The sequence below is a fragment of the Rattus norvegicus genome, chromosome 7 (genome assembly GCF_021556685.1).
Source record: "Rattus norvegicus strain SHRSP/BbbUtx chromosome 7, alternate assembly SHRSP_T2T, whole genome shotgun sequence".
In the NCBI taxonomy this organism is placed as follows: domain Eukaryota; kingdom Metazoa; phylum Chordata; class Mammalia; order Rodentia; family Muridae; genus Rattus; species Rattus norvegicus.
Window position 1 is genome coordinate 77,382,312 of NC_141540.1, and position 20,864 is coordinate 77,403,175.

Below are 20,864 nucleotides of genomic sequence, written 5' to 3' on the forward strand. Positions count from 1 at the left end.
TCCCTGGGACTCCACCCATGCTCTTTCCCACATGACCCTTCTCCTTACTGAACTGGGTTCTTTTTAAATCTTGGCTTGGCTCTGTCAAGGTTTGAGGCACTGAAGCAAAGGCTGCAGCTGCTAGACTTTACTCCTGCCCTGAGTCCAGCACTGGTCATTTTGCTGGGACAGACAACAGAGGAGAGGCAACCAGGCTAGAGTGATGGCCAAGGGCTCTCAGGGTCCCACAGAGACAGCAGGATGACTGGGTGATCTGACTAACAGCTTGGATGGCTACAGAACAGAAGAAGAATGAGACCGCTCCCAGGGGCAGGAGGAGGGAAAGAGAGAAAAGGTGCTTAAGGAAGAGTAACATCTGTGGTGTGTATCGGCCTGCTAACGGGAGGTTATCCACGGAGATCTCTGGCCGTGCCCAGTGGAAGGGTTCAAGCGAAGGGGAAAGGGCACAAGCAGGGACGGGAAGGGCCTTCAACACCACTATTCTGGTGTCACTGCCCCGGGAACCTGGAACCACTGTTGCTCTGAGAAGCTGCACCAAGCTGAGCGGAGATGGGCCGGCGGAGGATGGGCTGGCGGAGGGCTGACAAGCTAGCCAGCAGAGTACAGAGCATTCTCTTCCCAGGCAGTGTTACAGCACTTGTGAGAGATGCTCTCAGCCAACCGAGGAACTCTCGCACACCTATATTCCTTCTGGATAGAATCTTATATACAGTTTCGGGGTGGGGTGGGTCTGACAGCAGGTACTTCTAACCGGCTTGGCCTGAGTTGTCTCATCTACGTGATGAGGGGCTTTCGGGCACTGTCTCTATGTGATTGATTGCCACAAGTCTCTCTATGGGTGGCTGTGGCTACATGGAGTTGGGAACAGGCGAAGCTCCTACTGTCCCTTCAGGGTCTCAGGGCCCTGAAGCCCTAGCTCACCCTTACCAGGCCTCCTCTCATGTCCACCACCGCATAGGTATATAAAGCCTAATTTATAATGACTAGTCCTGTGCACCTGCACATAGATGTAACTTTTATAAAATCAAGATGCAAGTTAAGACAGTAAAACCCTGAGCTGATGCGGGTAGTTTGCATATTTAAATGGTGTTCCACAAGATATGGACCGATTCCACTATCTTCCTATGCTGTTCTTACAAGCCAGGGTCTCTATCAACCAGATCAGGCTAGGTACAAATAAATCAAAATAAAACAAAACAAAAACCAAAACACCCCTGAGCTTTTGTTTAGAGGAGCACGAGAGAGCTCACCCCTCGGCCCTCCTATATTTGGAATGCACAGTCACATTCTTGCCTTCTGTAAAAAGGTAGCCCTTTGGGTGTTCATCAACATGATTCATCCTCCAAAGGAAGCATGATCTCATTGGAGTTCCTTTTTTGAAATGTTTATTGTGCCTCTGTGGTGGCCTAGCCTCATTTGCTGCTGTTTCGATTAAAAGACTATAATAAAATTTAACAGCACAGTATTCTGAGGAGAGTGTGAAGGGAGGGGGTTTCAACTCTCTCTCTCTCTCTCTCTCTCTCTCTCTCTCTCTCTCTCTCTCTCTCTCTCTCTCTCCCCCCCCCCTCCACCAACTACCTGCAAATTGCACAAAATGTCCTATTCTCTTCCTAAGGATGCCTCACGCTGAAGGAGACCTATTGTTTTGGCTAGTTTTATGTCAAGTTGACACAGCTAGAGTCATCAGAGAGGAGGAAACCTCAGTTGAGAAAATGGTCCAGAAAACCAGTTGGTAGGCAAGCCTGTGGGGCATTTTCTTACTTAGTGATTGATGGGGAGGGCCCAGCCCATTGTGGATTCTATAAGAGAGCAGGCTGAGCAAGCCATGGGGACCAAGCCAGTAAGCAGCACCCCTCCAGGGCCTCTGCATCAGCCCCTGCCTCCAGATTCCTGACCTGCTTGAGTTCCTGTCCTGAATGCCTTTGATGATGAACAGTGCTATCAATGAGTAAGGCAAATAAACTCTTCCATACCCAAGCTGCTTTTGGTCATGGTGTTTTATCATAACAATTGTAACCCTGGCTAAGACATTCAAGGAGCATTTTTTCACTTAGGATTGTAGTTCTTTTTGCTTTTCAGAGGACACTGGTGTGGCTACAGCTGTATTAGAGAGTCAAAAGGGGGGCTTTGGTGACCAGAAATTTCTAAATTCTAATTTCTAAAATTTTCTGTGTAACTAAGCAGGACTCATGTTGAAAACAACATCGGTGTAAAGTTTACTTCAGTATTTTTATTTGGATCTAGAACACCTAAAACTATTAATTTTAAGATTTATTATTTTTATTTATGGTACAACCTTTTGCCTGCATGCTGGTGCCTTCAAAGGCCAGAAGAGGGTGTTGAATACTGGAACTGCAGTTACTGGTGGTTGTGAGCCACCATGTGGGTTCTGGAAATGGAAGCCAGGTCCTTCCAAGAGTGGTAAGTATTCTTAACTGCTGAGCCATCTCTTCAGCTAGCTCCAACAGCAGCAGTAGCACCAACATCACTATCACCATCACCAACATCACCATCACCACCATCATCACCATCATCACCATCACCAGGAGCAGCAGCAGCAGCAGCAGCAGCAGCAGCAACAGCAGCAGTATTTTGGTTTTTCAAGACATGGTTTCTCTATGTAACTCTAGCTATCCTGGAACTCATTCTGTAGACCAGGCTGGCCTTGAACTCAGAGATCCATGCCTCTGCCTCCTGTTGTGGTAAAAATAAAAAACCTACCTTAGCAGTCCTGTACCCTGGCGGTCATGCTCTCTCGCTAGTTCTGGCTCTGGCAGGCCATTGGAACTAGTGCTAATTCATCTCTGGTTAGCATCTCTCCTGGCAGCTCTCTGCTAGCCATGAACTCTCTGGTTCCAGCTAGCCAGTAAAATCAAGACTCAACAAACTGTAACCCAACAATCAGATTTACATGTCGAATTCTCAATGCACAATATATCCACACAATAAACTTATAACCAATTGATAAGGATATAAGCCACTCACCTTGCTAAGATAAATTTGCCTACAGATGTCCATCCCAGCTACCTGGACAATTGAAGACCACCTGGATCATCCTTCTCCATCTCCATCTTGATTCTCCGGCTCCTCCTTCTCCTCTCTCTCTCTCTCTCTCTCTCTCTCTCTCTCTCTCTCTCTCTCTCTCTCTCTCTCTCTCCTAGACTTTTTCCCTGCTTACCTTCCTTCTCATCCAATGATAGGCTTCGCCTTATCCTGGACCTGCCTTGCTGTATAATGACATCATCCTATAGCCTCCCAAGTGCTTCTTTATTATTTTTTAATTAAAATTTTTTCACCTGTAGTTTTGACTCCAACTTGAAGTAGCTGAGTTGGGGTCTTGTCAGTTTCTTTTCCTTTGGGGGCTTCTCTTCAGTTTAGTCAGACACTTATGATCCGGATGTTCTCTGCTAAGAGATTCTGGTTTTGTTTGGGGTCTAAGTGTCTGGCTCCAGGCAATGACTTATGTCTGCTCTAACCCCCGCCATAGATTCTGTTCTCTGGCAGCTACTTGATTCCTTGACTCCTTTGAGCAGGGAGTGAGACAAAGGCAAAGTCTCCTGGGAGGAGTTTATTTATCAGCTAAGGGGCAAAGGCTTATCTTCTTGAGTAAAGCCAAGGGAAAGGTGGAGATGTCAACTACCCACTCTCAGTCTTGCTAAGCTCTGTATCTAAGCACAGGATCAGAAAAAAGTCCCACCCCTCCGCTTGCTTTCCTTTATTTCTGTTTGGCCTTAGACAAAAGTAGGTGGTAACTAGCAGAAAGCAGATCATTGGAGGCGTGACGTTCAAGGGAGCATTAGGACCCACCCCTTCCCTCTGTCTGCTTCCTACACTGTGACCCAAGACGGTTTGAGCTACCACATGTTTCCACTATGTTTTGCCTTGCCACAAGTCATGGAACCCAAGTGAATGCAGTCTGAAGCCACTGGACTCGAGAGCCACAATATACCTCCTTTGAGATGATTTTTTTCACATCTCAAAGCTGGCTGTTGCATTAACTAAATTCTTTGAAATTATGACCATGGTGACCAGGAAAATAAAAGCAAAGTATTTCAGTCCAGTGCCAGTAAAGAACTGTCCTCCCACAAGCTGGGCGCAGTACTGTGTCCTTTTTCCCATCAGCCCACAAAGTTGTACTCTATCCTGAGAACTCACCTGTTTGCTGTAAATAACAAACCACTGCTGGTGACTATCTTCACTGTACTGAAATCTCAGCTCTAGGTTCTGGTTGAGAGTTCGCTGGGGCCCATCAGTATCCAGCAGAGTTCCCTACAGAGGAGAAGAAACCATGACCATCCATGCCTTCAGAACCAGTGCTCGCTCGTGACATCAACGCAGCAACAATTCTCCAAAGGTTGCTGGTCTCCCCAGGAGCCATGGCAGTGATTCAGCACAGTACACTACCGGAAATGATATTAGGGGACAGGTACAGGTCTGGGAGGGGTAGGAGCATAAAGAAAGGCTTCCTGGAAGGAGGGGCATGAGCAGGAGGAGAAGCTGTCCAGTTGGCTTTGTTGTTGTTGTTTTTTAAGAGAGGAAGGTGAGGGGTAATTCCTGGTAGAAGAAAGAAAAAGGTCAACCCCCTGAGGGATGAGGGTGGCTGGTGGGTGACTGGTGGTTTGGGGACACTGTGAAGGACCTAGTGTGTCTGTGGCTTGGGCTCTAAGCAAGGTGGCAGTAAGGAGGAGACTTAGAGAGTCAGGAGAGAGATTCTGAAGGCTGTGGCATTTGTATACAGCATCTATCCTTGTTTCTCCTAGTAAAGAAGACTCAAGTTCCCTTAGGAAAGCCACCCTTTCCACCGTAGCTAACTATGTAGAACCCTCGGAGAAAAACATGAGGGGAAAACACAGGGGAAAGGGTAGGCCACCTTGACAAACACTCTGTGCCTTCGTTTGACTCCAGAATTGAGATGTCCTAACAGAAGGTCTCCACAGAGTTCCTGTTGCCTGGAAATGAAAGCTCTTTTGCTCCTGACTTTAAGCTTCTGCTTCCTTGTTCCTTTGGACATGCAAGTAATCAACACTCATCCTTCCAGAGTCCTCTGGCTTACTAAAATTGGATGTGTAGGCTTCTAGTGCTCACTAACAAAGAGCCTGATTCTCATGGATTTATAAATAAAACCAAGAATTGCAGACTTCATCCTGAGGACGGTGGACACCCCTTAGGAGATTTGGGGAAGCTAGATGACAATGCAGTTTGATTTATACAGGAATATTAGTCTTGCGGCATCTATGTGAAGAACAAACTAGCAATAGTTGTTTTCAGATGCTCTACCAGATAATGCTGCAGAGAAAGGGAATAAAGGAGTGAGGCTTCAGTTACTCTGTGCCAGAGGAGTTTCTGTACATAGCCCAGGGTGGGGGAACCCAAAGGAAGACGCCCTGCTGAGGTGAGAGGAAAGGCAAAGTGTGAAGGTGAGTTTAGAGTTTGTGGGCGGAACATCCTGAGGGCACTTGTGAAGTGTTTGGCTGAGCTGTGATCTGTGAACATGTGGTGTGAAACTCTGACACTAGTCCTGAATCTCCAAGATGCACAGAGAAAAGGGAGAGGAGAAGGAGGAGGAAGAGGAGGAGGAGGAGGAGGAAGAAGAAGAAGAGGAAGAGGAGGAGGAGACTGAAATAAAGAAAGCTATGAGGTACCACTGCACATCTGTTAGGATGGCTACAGTTCTTAAAGTCTGCTTATGACCAAGTGCTGGCAAGGCTGAGGAGGCAAGCAGGGCCTTCAGCACACCTAACTGAGACATAAACTCCTACAACTGCTTTGCCAAGTAGACTGCCAACTACTCCAGAGGTTAAGCGCAGACTCACCATCTGACCTAGTAATTCTGCTCCTAGACACACCCAAGACAACTGGAAACAGCTCCCAGAGTTAGTGCGCAGATGTTCACATCAGCATGGCCCGTTACCACCAACAGACAGAAATAACCCAAATGCCCATCTAGAGATAAGGGGTCAAATGTGTCTAACCATAGAGTGGAGCATGCAGCAGTAAAGAGCAACGAACGAACGATGCCTGCTATGGGAAGGATGACCTTAGACCTTAGAGTGCTAAGTAAAAATCTAGTCAAAGGGTGTTGCTTTTCATAAAAAGATAGGAGAGAGCAGAGATGTTTGGTGGAGGGGCAGTATGGTGTCGGGGAAGAGGTTGCTTCTGCGAGCCTATGCTGAGGCATCCCTTCACCTCTTGAGGTACCAGACACACAATGGTATAGTATAGTGTCTTAGTCAGGGTTTCTATTCCTGCACAAACATCATGACCAAGAAGCAAGTTGGGGAGGAAAGGGTTTATTCAGCTTACACTTCCACATTGCTGTTCATCACCAAAGGAAGTCAGGACTGGAACTCAAGCAGGGCAGGAAGCAGGAGCTGATGCGGAGGCCATGGAGGGATGTTACTTACTGGCTTGCTTCCCCTGGCTTGCTCAGCTTGCTTTCTTATAGAACCCAAGACTACTAGCCCAGGGACAGCACCACCCACAACAGGCTGGTCCTCCCGCCTTGATCACTAGTTGAGAAAATGCCTTATAGCTGTGTCTCATGGAGGCATTTCCTAACTAAGGCTCCTTTTTCTGTGATAACTCTAGCTTGTGTCAAGTTGGCACACAAAACCAGCCAGTATATATAGAATGGAGTTTTATTCAGAGCATGGGAGGTGAGTTGAGAGGGTAGTAGAGACAGAGAAAGGAAAAGAGAGAGAGAGAGAGAGAGAGAGAGAGAGAGAGAGAGAGAGAGGGAGGGAGAGAGATAGAGAGAGAGAGAGAGAGAGAGAGAGAGAGAGAGAGAGAGAGGAGGCTGGCCATGAGCTCATAGAGAGGGGAGACAGGAATGGGGATAAAGGGTAAGGAGCAGGCGCAAGAGCAAAAGGACAAGAGAGAGAGAGGAGGGGACAAGCAGCCCCTTCTATAGTGAGTCAGGCACACTTGACTGTTGCCAGGTAACTGTGGGCAGAGCCTAGACTAAATGCCAACAAAGGGCCATATTGTATTACCATGTATTGCTTTTAATAGGAAATTTCTAGAACAGGCAAAGACTATCCGTAGAGATAGAAAGTATGAATCAGTTGCTAAAGGCTGGTGGACACTGGGTATGGGATGGACATGGCTTGTTTGTAAAGTGATAAAAGTTGATGAAGTTGATGGTGGCAGCGGCTGCATGACTGAGAATTCCTAAATACTCCACAGGAATGGAGACTTGAGCTCTGACAAAGCCAGCATTGATATCAACCACAGTCATAGCTAAAACCCCAAAACAAGCTGTCTGCGGGAGAGGGATAGAAAACTCCAGTCTATCACACCAGAGATTGCCACTCAGAAAGAAACATGGTTAATATATACAGAGCCATGACTGAGTTTTCAAAGAATTACACTGTGATAGAGAAGAGAGAGATAAGAAACACCACGGATAGATCTCCACCCAACAGAAAACAGTCCTGTCAGACACATTTGCAACTAGCCAAAGTCCATCAAATTTGGGGCCACAAAATAAATTTCTACAAGTTTGAAAGTAATAAAATCACATAATTTGTTTTCTTTGAACCTAAAGGGCCAAAAGGCTGGGGGCTGGATTAAGAGTTGGTCTCACCCATTGTATGGGGATGTGGAGACTCAGAGATGAGTGTTGGGGAAGGAGGGTTGTGCGGGATAGCAAGATAGCAGGTGGATCCATCAGCAATGAAGCACAAAAGAAGAGTGGAGAGAAAAGGCCAAGGAATTTCTGCACATGGTATGGCAGCTGGAGGGTGGAGTATCATCTGCCAAGTCCGCAAACACAGCAGGAAGAAGTGCAGATGAACTTAAGGACAAGGGACAGGTCTGCCGTGGGAAACGTGAGGCTACAATGTTCCTGAGACCCAGAGGGAAGTGGCCAGCAGTGGGAGGGGGGAGACGCTGGGTGGTGGAGAGATCTGAACAGCTGTCTGACTTTCCACCTTGGGACTTGCCAGGTCTCAGAAAGCCAATACAACGGGGAGGGAAGAGACAGAGCTTTGTGAAAAGGAAAAAATGGACCAGTGAGATGGTTCAGTGGAAAATGTGCTTGCTATGCAAGCCTGGTGGCCTGAGTCCCAACACTGGGACCCATGTAAAGGCATGAGAAAATGGACTTCACGATGTTGTCCCCTGACTTCCACATGTGAACTGTGACACACACAAAACCCCCACAACATCTCTATCTATCCATTTATCCATCCATTCAACTATCCTTCCATCCTTCCATCCAACCATCCAATCATCTGTCTGTTCGTCCATCCATCTGTCCATCTGTCCATCCATCCATCCATCCATCCATCCATCCATCCATCCATCCATCTGTTCAACCATCCATCCATCCATGTACCCAACTGCCCATCCTTTCATCCAACCATTCAATCATCCATCTATCTTTCCATCCATCCAACTGTCTGTCCATCCATCCAATCGTATGTACATATGTCTATGCATCCATCCATCTACCCAACCACCCATCCATCCACTCAACCATCCATTCAACCATCTATCCAGCCATCCTTCCAGCTCACATGCATGCACATAGTGCTTAACAATTTTTTTTTTTTTTGCTTCTTTTTTTCGGAGCTGGGGACCGAACCCAGGGCCTTGCGCTTCCTAGGCAAGCGCTCTACCACTGAGCTAAATCCCCAACCCCGCTTAACAATTTTTAAAGGAAGAAATGTTTGGCAGTGTCAAGGAGGGAGGGTGAGCATTAGGCCCAGGGCGTGCTGCTGTAGCTTTCATAATTTAGCAGCTTTTGTCCTCTACCAGTGATCTGTGCACACAAGACAAACACAGTTTGCTTATTGAGCACTTGACAGAATTCAACTAACAGATGTGACAATTCTCGGTACAGTAGCTGATACATCAAGAAATCTGATGCTAAAGATTTGTAGTATAAAGGAAGTAGTTCTATAAGGTCAAGCCAGGACTCCTTCAGAAGGACTTTACTAGGCAGTGACCCGTTTCTTGGTAACACTAAACACATAGTAGGTGCTCAATAAACATGTGGTCACCATTGTCATTGTCACCTCTATGCTATGATTCTAACTTCCAAGCCACAAGGATGCCTGTGAGAAGGTAAGAAGACTGCTGTGTCTCTCTTGCTCTGGGCTGGGAGTCTGTACTGACCACAGGCATGTCCTACCACCAGGTCGAGATGCCTATCCACCAAGGTACTGATTCTCCTGCAAGCCTGTCCGCCCAGCCCCAACTGTGACATCCAAAGTGACAGAATTTTCAGATCACAAGGGGAGACGTTATTTTATTTTTGATGTTCTTGGAAACAGTTTCTCTATGTAGCCCTGGCTGTTCTGGAGCTTGTCTGTAGACCAGGCTGGCTTTGAACTCAGAGATCTGTCTGCACTGCTTCCTGAGTGTTGGGATTAAAGGCTTGCCCCTCCACCTGCCACAGGAGGAGACTTTAAATGACAAAGCATGGCGCAAGATACTCACAAGGGAAGTGACCTGCCAACACCTCACTCTGCTCATCTGGAAAACAATGTCCTGGGTCTGACCATCCGGCAGGGTTATATGGCAGCTGATCTCATTATTGCCAAAGGAAAGCAGGACCCCACAGCCAGGTTCCGGGTGGTTGCAGGTACAGGGATCCAGCTGAATGTTCCCATAGTGCTGGACCTTCTGTGACAGCTCCAAAAACTGCTCCAAGGTGGGTGGGGGAGAAGGAAGCAAGAGACCAGTTTTCACAGGTTCAGAGCTCACAGTGGGGAGGGAGGCTGAGCTGTGCCTTGCTGATGGAACCCATAGGATGGGCTCACAGCAAAGCCCCTTGGTTCTAGAGTATTCAAACGAGGTCCCCAGTGTAGACAACAGCCCTAGGAGGGTCCCTGCTAGGCCATGCAGGAGCTCGTCTCCACACTGACTTCTGACCCTGCTCCTATTGAGTCCTTGGAGTCAAAACACTCAAGTAATGAATGGAGGAAGTGTCCAGTTGAGAAAACAAAAGAGTGGATGTGATTCTAACTCACAGTGATTTGCCTGCAGGTATCATGTGTGTCACATGTATCCTGTGTGTCCCTGGGGAGGTCAGAAGAGGACATCAGATCTCCTGGGGGAGCTATGAATGGTGGTGAACCAATGTGCAGGTGCTAAGGACCAAAGCCGGGTCCTCTACAAGAGCAGCAGATTCTCCTCACCACTGAGCCATCTTTCAGCACAACTCTTGTCTCCTTTTCATTTGCAATGAGGGCTGGGAACAGTTCAGAGGCAGCGCACTGGCCAGTGTGCATGAGACCTGAGCTCAATCCCCAGAACTGAAGGGAAAAAGCAGGAGGAAGGGAGAATTTTAAACATTCAATAACCTCTCAGCTGCTGTGCACTAGAGAAGTGAAGGGATTTAATTAAAGGCAACGCTACAATGCTGCTTGTTAGTGAGTTAATTTACTCGGACGGACACTCCTTGGCATTTGCTATTCATGTAGAGATACCAACGCCTAGAAACCAGAGCACAGAAATCTGCAAGGATTATCCACTTGAAAACTCCATTCTCTTGAGAACACTGTACCTGGGGCTGAGAGGTGGCTTGGCAGGTAAGAACACTTGCTGCTCTTGCAAGGAGGACAGGAGTTCAGTTTCCAGCACCCAGGTCAGGCAGCTGTGAAACTCCAGCTCCAAAAACATCTGATGTCTTTTTCTGGCCTCCATGGGCACCCCCCACTAATTACACACACACACACACACACACACACACACACACACACACACACACACACACACAGGGATAAAACAAATCGTTTATGTAAGACCAACTACCTTGAAAAGTCAACTCAGCACACATAGCCATGGATAGCATGTTTATGTATTTTCATTTAGAAAATTAAAAAAAAATATATAATTGAGGTTGGGCCATGAGGCTCAGTGTGAATGCTTGCCTACAAGTGTGAGGTCCTGAATGGGTTGGGGCTCAGTGTGAACGCTGGCCCACATGTGTGAGGTCCTGGATGTGGTCTCCGGCAATGGTTTTAGGAGTCTACTTTCTCTTCAGTGTCATACCTCTTTCACGGTAGCACAAAAGTGACTACTATAGACACAGATAAGTGCCTCTGTGTGCCAATAAAACTTTATTTGTAACAACAGTGGCTCATGAGCCATAGTGAGCTCATCTCTGGTAAACTGGTGCAAATTGCCTTGAGTCCTCTTCTGTTCAGTATCCTTGCATGTGTGCATAAGATGAGGTGGTGCCAGCTACCATGTCTGTTCCAAAACCGGAAGCTCACACAAGAAGAGGAAATATAAATTAGAGTCCTGGAACGTGGTTCAGCAAAAGCTGTTAGCAACTTGACTTCTAATAAAAGGAAACCGTCTGGCTAAACGATAACATAATCATAAGGGAGAATACTCTGCAGTTATGTAATAATGTGGAGGATCCATTCTAATTAACTTGGCCAAAGACTCCATATACATATACATACACACACACATATATTCACACGCACACACGCACACACAGACACAAGTGCATGCACACACACACGAGCACACGAGCACACACACACATGAGCACACATACATGCTCTCACTTTCAGTGTTTGGTGGGTTTGTGAACCATAGTAACAGCTCGATTCTAGGGTATGTATGGAGTTGACCTTAAGGGACCCTCTCGGTACCAAGCTTAACTCACCTTTGTTTGATTCTCTTGCTTCTGGAGCGCTTTTAATTCTTCCCTCTGAGCCTGTGTGGGTTTCATCCATTCTATTTCAACGTCCTGCACTGCCTTAAAATAGCATAATTATATAATTACCAACCTTGGTAGAAATAAATTGATCTATATAAAAGACGAAAAACCTAGATCCAAGAGGATCTACATAAGGATTTGACAAATTATAAAGATGGCTTTTTTTGTTGTTGTTGCTTAGTTCTGAGACAGGGTCTCAATATTGGGCACTCTTTACGTAGGTCAGTCTGGCCTCAAACTCGTGATCTTCTGGCCTCAGCCTCCCACACGTCTGGATTAACAGAAAGCATCACCACAGCTGGTTTAGAGTCAATCAAATTACTGAGGAGGAAACGAGTGTTCCACAGTTTGGGACTATTAGAACACTTATCATCCAGTCAACTTCCTAAGAGATTGAAGTATAAAACCTGTTGAAAGGCAGGGGTAGGGGTAGCTTAGCAGTTAAATCCATGTGCTGTCCTTTAGAAGACCAGAGGTCAGCTCCTAGCATTCATGGGAGATGGCCCACAGGCACCTGTGACATCAGCTGCAGGGGATCCCATGCCTCTGGCCATCACAGACACCTGCCCTTCCATGCACACACACACACACAGACACATACACACATGATTTTAAGAAATGAATCTTTTTAAAAGTAGAAAATTAAACATGAATAGGTTTCTCTTGAGGGAAAGACTATCTTTCTAAGGGATGATGGCAGAATATGAATGCAAAAAATAATCATATGTAATTATACGTAAGTGCAGCTTTCTGTATGCAGGAATGCTGTCCCATTTTATAGGAGGGTCCTAAACATTCCTGGAGTTTGATCTCTGTTGAAGAGAGATGCCGCGATCCTCCGTGGACACCGAAAGATGGCTGTTCAGTACTGATAATGTGTCAGGTGATATTCTTACACTTTCAACTCCAAGCCTACAGCTACCCTGTGAGGTCATGTAGTGTCTTAGTCAGGGTTTCTATTCCTGCACAAACATCATGACCAAGAAGCAAGTTGAGAGGAAAGGGTTTATTCAGCTTACAGTTTCACATTGCTGTTCATCACCAAAGGAAGTCAGGACAGGAACTCACACAGGGCAGGAAGCAGGAGCTGACTCAGGGGCCATGGAGGGATGTCACTTACTGGCTTGCTTCCCCTGGCTTGCTCAGCTTGCTCTCTTATAGAAAGCTGAAGAATCAGCTGTGATTAATGAGATACCAGAACTACTAAAGTGAAACCTTTGCATCACTGTGACGGTTGATGCTGGTCAGTTGGAGCTAAGAAATTAGTGGCCATTAAGAAGAGACCAGCGTCATTGAGGTGAAATCTTCTGGGAAGTGTTTTCTGAGAGCACAAAGAGGTTGTATTTCAGAGATAGCCAAGGTTGTACCTCGTGCTGTGGCTGGACTTGGTAATGTGTAAGAGTCACCCAGGTGGTACTGGTTTTGAAGGCATGAAGAGCAGCTGAGGCAGGGCACTGTGAGAGGCCATGGAAGGCCATGTGTGAAGGTGCAGCCTCAGTTGCAATTGATGGCCCAGGACTGAAGGGGTCATGCAAAGGAGTTGAGGCTTGGCACCATGAAGAGAGCCTGTGAGAGGCTATTGGTGAAGCCTAGTTGCAGCAGAAGACAGCAGTGTTTTGGAGATGCCAGTACCATGAGATGACCACCAAGAACAGCAGCAGCACTGGAGCACAGGCATCTGGAGCCTAGAAGACAAGGTGTGTGCTACAAAGAGCAGAGCTGGAGAAGCAACCCAAGCCCTGGGAGGAGCCCAGAAGATCGTGAGTGGATCCCAGACATTGGACAGTTAGAGTTTGATTTTGCTTTTTTGATTGTGACTATGCCCGAATATTTTTCCCTTTTAAAGGAAGAAAGTATTTTAGTGGAGCACAAGTTAGGAGACTTTGAGTTGTAAAAAGACTTTGAAATTTTAAAAGAGATTGGATATTTTAAAGGGATTGAAATTTTAATATGTAAAAATTTGTAAAGACTGTGGGACGTTTTAAAATTTAGATCTTGGATGAATAAGAAAGCAAGGGTTGAGGTTTAATAGTGATGTGCTTGTGTGTCAAGTTGACAAAGGGTCAATTGTACTGGCTGGTTTTGTGTGTCAACTTGACACAAGCTGGAGTTATCACAGAGAAAGGAGCCTCAGTTGAGGAAATGCCTCCAGGAGATCCAGTCGTAAGGCATTTTCTCAATTAGTTATTAAGTGGGAAGGAGCCAGCCCACTGTGGGTGGTGCCATCTCTGGGCTGGTGGTCTTGGATTCTATAAGAGAGCAAGCTAAGCAAGCCAGGGGAAGCAAGCCAGTAAGTAACATCCCTCCATGGCCTCTGCATCAGCTCCTGCTTCCTGACCTGCTTGAGTTCCAGTCCTGACTTCCTTTGGTGATGAACAGCAATGTGGAAATGTAAGCTGAATAAATCTTCCCCATCCCACCCCCCACAACTTGCTTCTTGGTCATGATGTTTGTGCAGGACTAGAAACCCTGACTAAAACACGCAGTATAAAATACCCTGAAATAGGAAACTTAGTTGGTGTATAATCAAATATTAGGTTATTCTAGCTTTAAAAGTTATCTAGGATAATTAACACCATGAGGAAAAGCCATATGCTATTCATACAGGAAAGCATGCTAAGTTAAACAAGTGTAGCAACAGACTCCAGTGAAAACAACTGCTCTCATATATTTCAGGCTGACGTGAACTGTTGAGTTCCTAATTCCCCAGCCTCTATCTCCCCAGTGCTAGGCTCACAGACATGCACTACCACCTGCCTTGTTGGTTTGCATATGCATGTGTGCCTATGTGTGTGTATGCACATCCTGTGTGTGCCTGGTGCCCATGGAGACCAAAAGAGGATGTCGAATCCCTGAAACTAAAGTTATAGTTGTGAGACACCGTGTGGGTGCTGGGAACAGCCTGGCCCCTCTGCAGCAGCAGCTGCCTTCTCTCCAGCTCAGCTCCAACCATCTTCAGAACATAATTGAGTGGTTTCACATACGTGTAACGTTGTACAACCATTACCACCATCTAAACCAAACCTTCCATAGTTCCCAACAAACACTCCAAACTGGAGTCACCATAGTGACTCGTGTCTTTAACTCACTTAGGAGACTGGGGCAGATGAATCAAGAATTCAAGGCTAGCCCAGGCTTCAGAGTGAGGCCCTATTCCAAACAATACAAACACAACAAAATAACAATGACATAAAAGAAAAACAAAAACAAAAACAAAACCCTGCATACCCGCTAAATAACATTCTTCTTCCACCCCATCCCAGTCCCTGAAAACTTTTCTAGATTGTCTCATGACTTGCCAATTATATATAGATTCTCAACTTCTAGAGAAACATATAGTTCCAACCCCAACAGCCAGTGCTGACCTCACCTGCATGTACAGCAAGTCCCCAGCTGCTCTGCAGTCCATCAACACGGAGTCCATTGCCGGGTCCAGGTACCTGCACGATTACATGATCCTATATGACATAGGCCTAAGGACACAGCCAGATGTTCTGGAAAGCAATGGCCTTCTGCTCTTGGAACTGGGTCTCCTTCTCTCATAAAACATACACACAGACACACAGACACAGAGAGAGAGAGAGAGAGAGAGAGAGAGAGAGAGAGAGAGAGAGAGGGAGAGGGAGAGGGAGAGGGAGAGGGAGAGGGAGAGAGAGAGGGAGAGAGAGAGAGAGAGAGAGAGAGAGAGAGAGAGAGAGAGAGAGAGAGCGCTTTAGGAAAATTATGTGTATTCTTGTTCCCCACTGCATAACACCTGCCCTGTCCACCTGCCCTGCACCTGCCCTGCACCTGCCTTGTCCACCTGCCCTGTCCACCTGCCCTGCACCTGTCCTGCACCTGCCCATACATATTCAGCACCCTGCACCTGGCCATGCCCTTCTGCCTCTAGAGCTGCTCAGGAAGCATCCCCAACCCAGGCTTCTGATCCTTCCTCCTGCTTCATTTTCTTCCTGGTGACTTTTCCTGAGCAGCCCTTCAGCTCTCTGGTTATGGGGACTGGATCAATTCTCCTGCTCATGTCTGAGGCACTTTGCGTCTCCCTTCTTTGTTCATTTCCCCTGTATCTCTTACCACCCCCACAGCAACTCTACATTTCAGCCATGTTTCCCTCCCCCTTCTCCTCCTCCCCTCTTTCCTACAAGGTCACACACTGCCTCAACACACTCCTTTCTCTGAAAGCCTGCTCTGCAGACACCTCTTCCCTGGGCCTTGCTCCCCAGCCTAGGCTAACACTCCTCTTCTGTGCTTCATCAGTGCCTTCAACTTATTCCAATTGCTGCTTTGATCAACTTGTTTTGACACCAGCTATGGAGGCTCCAGCCCTCAAGCATAAGAAGGGCATCCTTCTGGGTTCAGGGGAGTGACTTGCACACATTGGGGATCCGTGTCTATCTGTTGGATCAGAACCACCAAGATAACAGATTTGTTGTGTGCAAGCACAGTGGCGCTCTGAGAATGGACAGAAAGGGAGAGAGGAGATATAGGTGATGTTCAGCTGAGACGACAGAGGTGAGCAGCTACAGCACGCGGAACAGCGTGATCAAACCGGGAACTGGATCCGACCCAGGAAAGGACGGAAACAGGATCTGAAGGGCCCACTCAGTCTGGGGGAGAAAAGCAACCGAAACATTCCGACTAACCTTCTCCTCAGCTAATGTCCACACCTCAGAAGCCCCTGTGTGGCTGAGAATTACATCACGGTTGGACAGCCCTGAGACACCTTTAGAGGCGGGGCCCTGAGCTGACAAGGTCAACACCCCTCTCTCTGATCTAGAAGGAGCCATATAATCACTAGAGAGACACTCAGAAAGGTCCTGGATGTAGACAAATCCTTCAAACCCAGCCAGGCCCACCCTTTAGAATCATGCAGCTTGGAGCTGGCTTCTCTGTTGCCTCTGGAGAGGTGGTAGGCACCAGGGTGTTCTATCATGTTGTTCCCCTATGGAAATCTCCCTCAGCTCCAGCTCCAGCAGTGTGTGTCTTTTCTTCCTTCTGTTGGATGGAGGTGCTGGCTTGTGACTACAGCGGATCTTTACCTTGCATTTGCAGCGAGGCAGCTGTTTAAGGGAGACAGAGGCACAGCCTAATGTCTAATGCAGGCAGGCTTCTTGGTGTGAGGAAGCAGTCTGGCCACACACTCTTTTGATCTCCAGCCCTTGGGAAAGTGTGAACTTGAAAAATCTCAGCCCAGGTTCTTTCTGTTACTGTTGCTGTTCTTACCAACATGATGGTAACAAACCTGACCAGGTTTTATTCAGTATTCGGAATTGCTTTAATCTTCACAATAATCCTAGGAGGATTATTCTTCCATTTTACAAGCATGTCAACTGAGGCTTGGGGAGTTCACCAAACTTGGCAAGCTGGAGCTTAGCTTGTGTCCTCTGCTTCTAGGACCTGCCACACTCGGACACACAGCATTGGAAGCAGCACCAGAAGAGTTATTGACTGAACCCTTAAATGGAAGCAGGGTTCTTTCCTCCTCCTCAAGTTTTCAAGTCACAAGGTTTTAATGAGTTCTCTAAAGTTTCTGAGTAGCCAGGACTATCTCTTCGAGATTCAAAGCCACAAACTAGACCCAGCATAACAGTACTGGGCCAAGTAAATCACTATCCCTAGATACAAAGATGTCTTTTTAAAAACATCTGTATCCTCGGATTACAGAAAAACCGAGCTGGACAGAGCCAGCTTGAGTAGCAATTCAACAGTCACAGAAATAACTGGGGGTTGAGCTTGTCAGACAAAGCAAGCCGCCTTGCCCTGTGATTTTTCTGTGACCTTGTTCTTGGTAGGACTCCCCTTCCCAGGAAAATAACAGCATTTTCTGCAGGGACACTTGTTTCCTTTTAATCTAGGAGTGTAGGTGGCCCTGGCTCTTGCCTTAGGAGTGTGAGCCACGAGCACGATGGGTCAAATTCAGTGTGAACGCCTGAGTCACTACCTCTGCGTTCCAGGCAGACCACAGTCCAACAGTCACCAGACCTGCTTATAATTTCCAAGACTCCTTCAGTTACTACAGCTAGTCATCCAGCCCAGAGCAAAGCCACACTTTGGGAATGTCTTGCCAGTTTTTATTCCAAGCCCACAATCCCCCCACACACACCTGTGTCTCAAGCTGTGGTGAGACTGGCAAGGTCTGACCCACAGTGGCTTCTGATGCTACAGGTACTCACCACTTTCTGAGTCCGATTTTACAGTTTTCCACTTCAGAACTCTGAAGACTAGTGTAAGGCAGCTCAAAATCAGCCAGCTTCTTCACCACTAAAGAGGGGGAAGGCAGCATGAAGATCAGGCCAGCCCTGCTCGGCATGACCTCACACTGTGTAAAACTATTCTTCCAGGCCACACTTTGCCCCTGGGACTCCATTGCACAGCCTTTTGCTGGTGGTTTCTCTTCCTTTTGAGGACAGACAATGACTGCAAGTCAGGGTGACTACACACACACACACACACACACACACACACACACACACACACACACCATCTGCCGTCATCTCTCTTCATCAGCCACCCAGCACAGACTGATAAATAACTTCTTCTTGGGGCTGGGGATATAGCTCAGTGGTAGAGCGCTTACCTAGGAAGCGCAAGGCCCTGGGTTCGGTCCCCAGCTCCGAAAAAAAGAACCAAAAAAAAAAAAATAACTTCTTCTTCATAGTAGGATGAACTGAGACTGTAGGGGCACAGAGGTATACTAAAATTACAAGAAAACAAGGCTCCAAAACTTCTTGGACACCCCGGACCAGGGAAAGGGTGAACTGCTTCTCCTGGATCCCATCAAGTGATTAACGCCTCTTCTCACCTCTTCTCAATGTGATGGCATAGCCCTGGCTCAACCTGCCATCTGGAACCTGTGTATGCAGCAGCAGGACTCCCAGAGAACCTCCAGCTAACGTTGTAAGCCTTCAGCACACCCAGTTCCCCATGTTCCCCAGACATGTGTCTGCCTGGCCACACCTTCCTGTTCGCCCACTTGGACCTGGACCTTCTGTTTCTGCTCTGGAACTAGTTCTGTCCTTCCTTCTCCACAACCCACTACATATTTACTGGAAACCCTGTCTCTCCTGATGCCTGATCACTACAGCAACAGTTTCTTTCCTGCCACCAGTCTGAGTGTACCATCCCGGCTTCTGAAGCCTCTGAGCTCTCCTGCACTCTCTTTAACCTGTATTCATTGTGGAAACCACATATAGACAAACACAGAGACCGTACCAACTGTGTTCTCTGATGTAAAGCAGCTAATATTAGTAATTAAGATATGGAATAGAAAGTATTAGTAATTAAGACCCCAGCAGGCAGGATAACCCAGCAAATTGCTGTACCTGTGAATTTGGTGTCATTCCATAAACTCTGACATTGTGAAAGGCACGAATGTGTTTGTCTGTTTCTGGAATAGCATGCTCAGGTAATTAGCATGCACAGTTTACAAACAGTTTTCAAATGAGAAGGTAAGGCAATATTATTGAGAGCAGGGAGGAACAAAAATATTCTCTTGCATGTGTGTATTTTCAATTTTCTGAAATCCATCCCCCCCAAATTTAATATTTTATTTTCATCAAATCCCAGCCCATTGGGTAGGATGTTTTACCCTGGGGTTCAGATAAAGAGATAGGTCTAGAGGTGCCCAAAGCCATGCCAGGACCCATGAGCCCCTAGAGTCCAGCCTACCCCAAGTCCTTTGGTTTCTAACTGCAAACCACCTCCAGCTTTAAGGTAATTGACACAATTTCACAACTTTAAAGGCCTTGCGTCATCTAGACTGCAGTGGAAAGAGAACAAAAGACACATGAGGCTGCCCTCTTTCTCTGTATTGTTGGAATTTTTTTGGGGGGTTCTTTTTTTTTTTTTTTTGGAGCTGGGACCGAACCCAGGGCCTTGCACTTCCTAGGCAAGTGCTCTACCACTGAGCTAAATCCCCAACCCCTTGTTGGAATTCTTATAAAGAATCTAAGCACTCACTTATTCCTGTATTACAGCGAATGTTCCCTAACAAAGAGTCACTGTGTGGTTATGAGATGTGTTTTGGTACCAGGAGTCCAGCACCCCATCAACCAGGAGGCGATGGCATAGCTAGTCACTAAGCCATAGATGAAGGTGACAGGGCACAGAGGTTAGGACCACAGTAGACTCCAGTAGACTCCAGAAGTGCAGGTATTGGCCCACCCTTAGATTTAGGTTCTGACTACACCATGTGTGATGGTCTCTGTCTCTCTGTCTCTGTCTCTGTTTCTCTCCCTCCCTCCCTTCCTCCTTCCCTCCCTCCCTTCCTCCTTCCCTCCCTCCCTCCTCCTTCTCTCTCTCTCTCCCTCTCTACCTCCCTCCCTCCCTCCCTTCCCCCCCTGAGTGTGTGTTATGTCAAGAAGGAAAGAGTAATCTCATCAATTTGACTACATTAATAAAGCCTAGGAAATTGTAATAAAGCAATGTGTTTGTGTGTGTGTGTGTGTGTGTGTGTGTGTGTGTGAGAGAGAGAGAGAGAGAGAGAGAGAGAGAGAGAGAGAGAGATGGTGCTTCCAGACACAATCACATCATAAAGGGTCTAGCCTAATGCATCACTTCATTCCTTGGTGGAATAGTTGGAGGAAGTGGACCTCTACCATGTGTCTTTCCTTTGTTTTGTTTGTTTTTCTCTCCCTAGTCTTTTATTCTACTCCCTATCAGTCATGGTGTAAACTGCTCTGCCCCATCAGCTATGGGTGGTGTGAACTGCTCTGCTCCCTATCAATCATGATGTGAACTGCTCTGCCCCCTATCAGTCATGGTGTGAACTGCTCTGCCCCCTATCAGTCATGGTGTGAACTGCTCTGCTCCCTATCAGTCATGGTGTGAACTGCTCTGCTCCCTATCAATCATGGTGTGAACTGCTCTGCTCCCTATCAGTCATGGTGTGAACTGCTCTGCTCCCTATCAATCATGGTGTGAACTGCTCTGCCCCCTATCAGTCATGGTGTGAACTGCTCTGCTCCCTATCTGCGATGATGTGAACTGCTCTGCTTTTTCCTCTATCTACTATGATGGGAACTGCTCTGCCTTGTCCCCTGTTGCTTTCCCTGTCATGGGAAAACAATAAATAATTCCTTATGTTGTTTCTATCAGGTATTATATCACCATAACATGAAGTTGAAATGACACAATACCTCTCTGGGGGTACATTGTCTCTGAACAATGACACAGTCTTTTACTC

General features: G+C 46.9%; 1 protein-coding gene across 16 annotated transcripts in view; it reads right to left on the minus strand.

Moving 5' to 3' along the window:
- The window catches only part of Snx31 (sorting nexin 31), a 60,547-nt gene that overhangs the window by 20,146 nt on the left and 19,537 nt on the right, over positions 1-20,864 (minus strand). For 8 of the 16 annotated variants that reach the window (XR_015624324.1, XR_015624323.1, XM_087558501.1 and 5 more), the window contains 5 exons: positions 17,854-17,941; positions 15,054-15,123; positions 11,630-11,722; positions 9,445-9,648; positions 4,156-4,269 (listed from right to left, as the gene is read on the minus strand). Coding sequence is in view for 13 of the 16 variants with exons in the window: in XM_087558501.1 (XP_087414627.1) it covers positions 4,156-4,269; positions 9,445-9,648; positions 11,630-11,722; positions 15,054-15,123; positions 17,854-17,941 (569 nt within the window). In the remaining 3 variants the exon portion in view is untranslated. Of the gene's footprint in view, positions 1-3,296; positions 3,405-4,155; positions 4,270-9,444; positions 9,649-10,787; positions 11,221-11,629; positions 11,723-15,053; positions 15,124-17,853; positions 17,942-20,864 lie in introns of those variants that run through there. The other 8 variants (XR_015624325.1, XM_087558504.1, XM_087558509.1 and 5 more) reach the window with 3 other exon arrangements.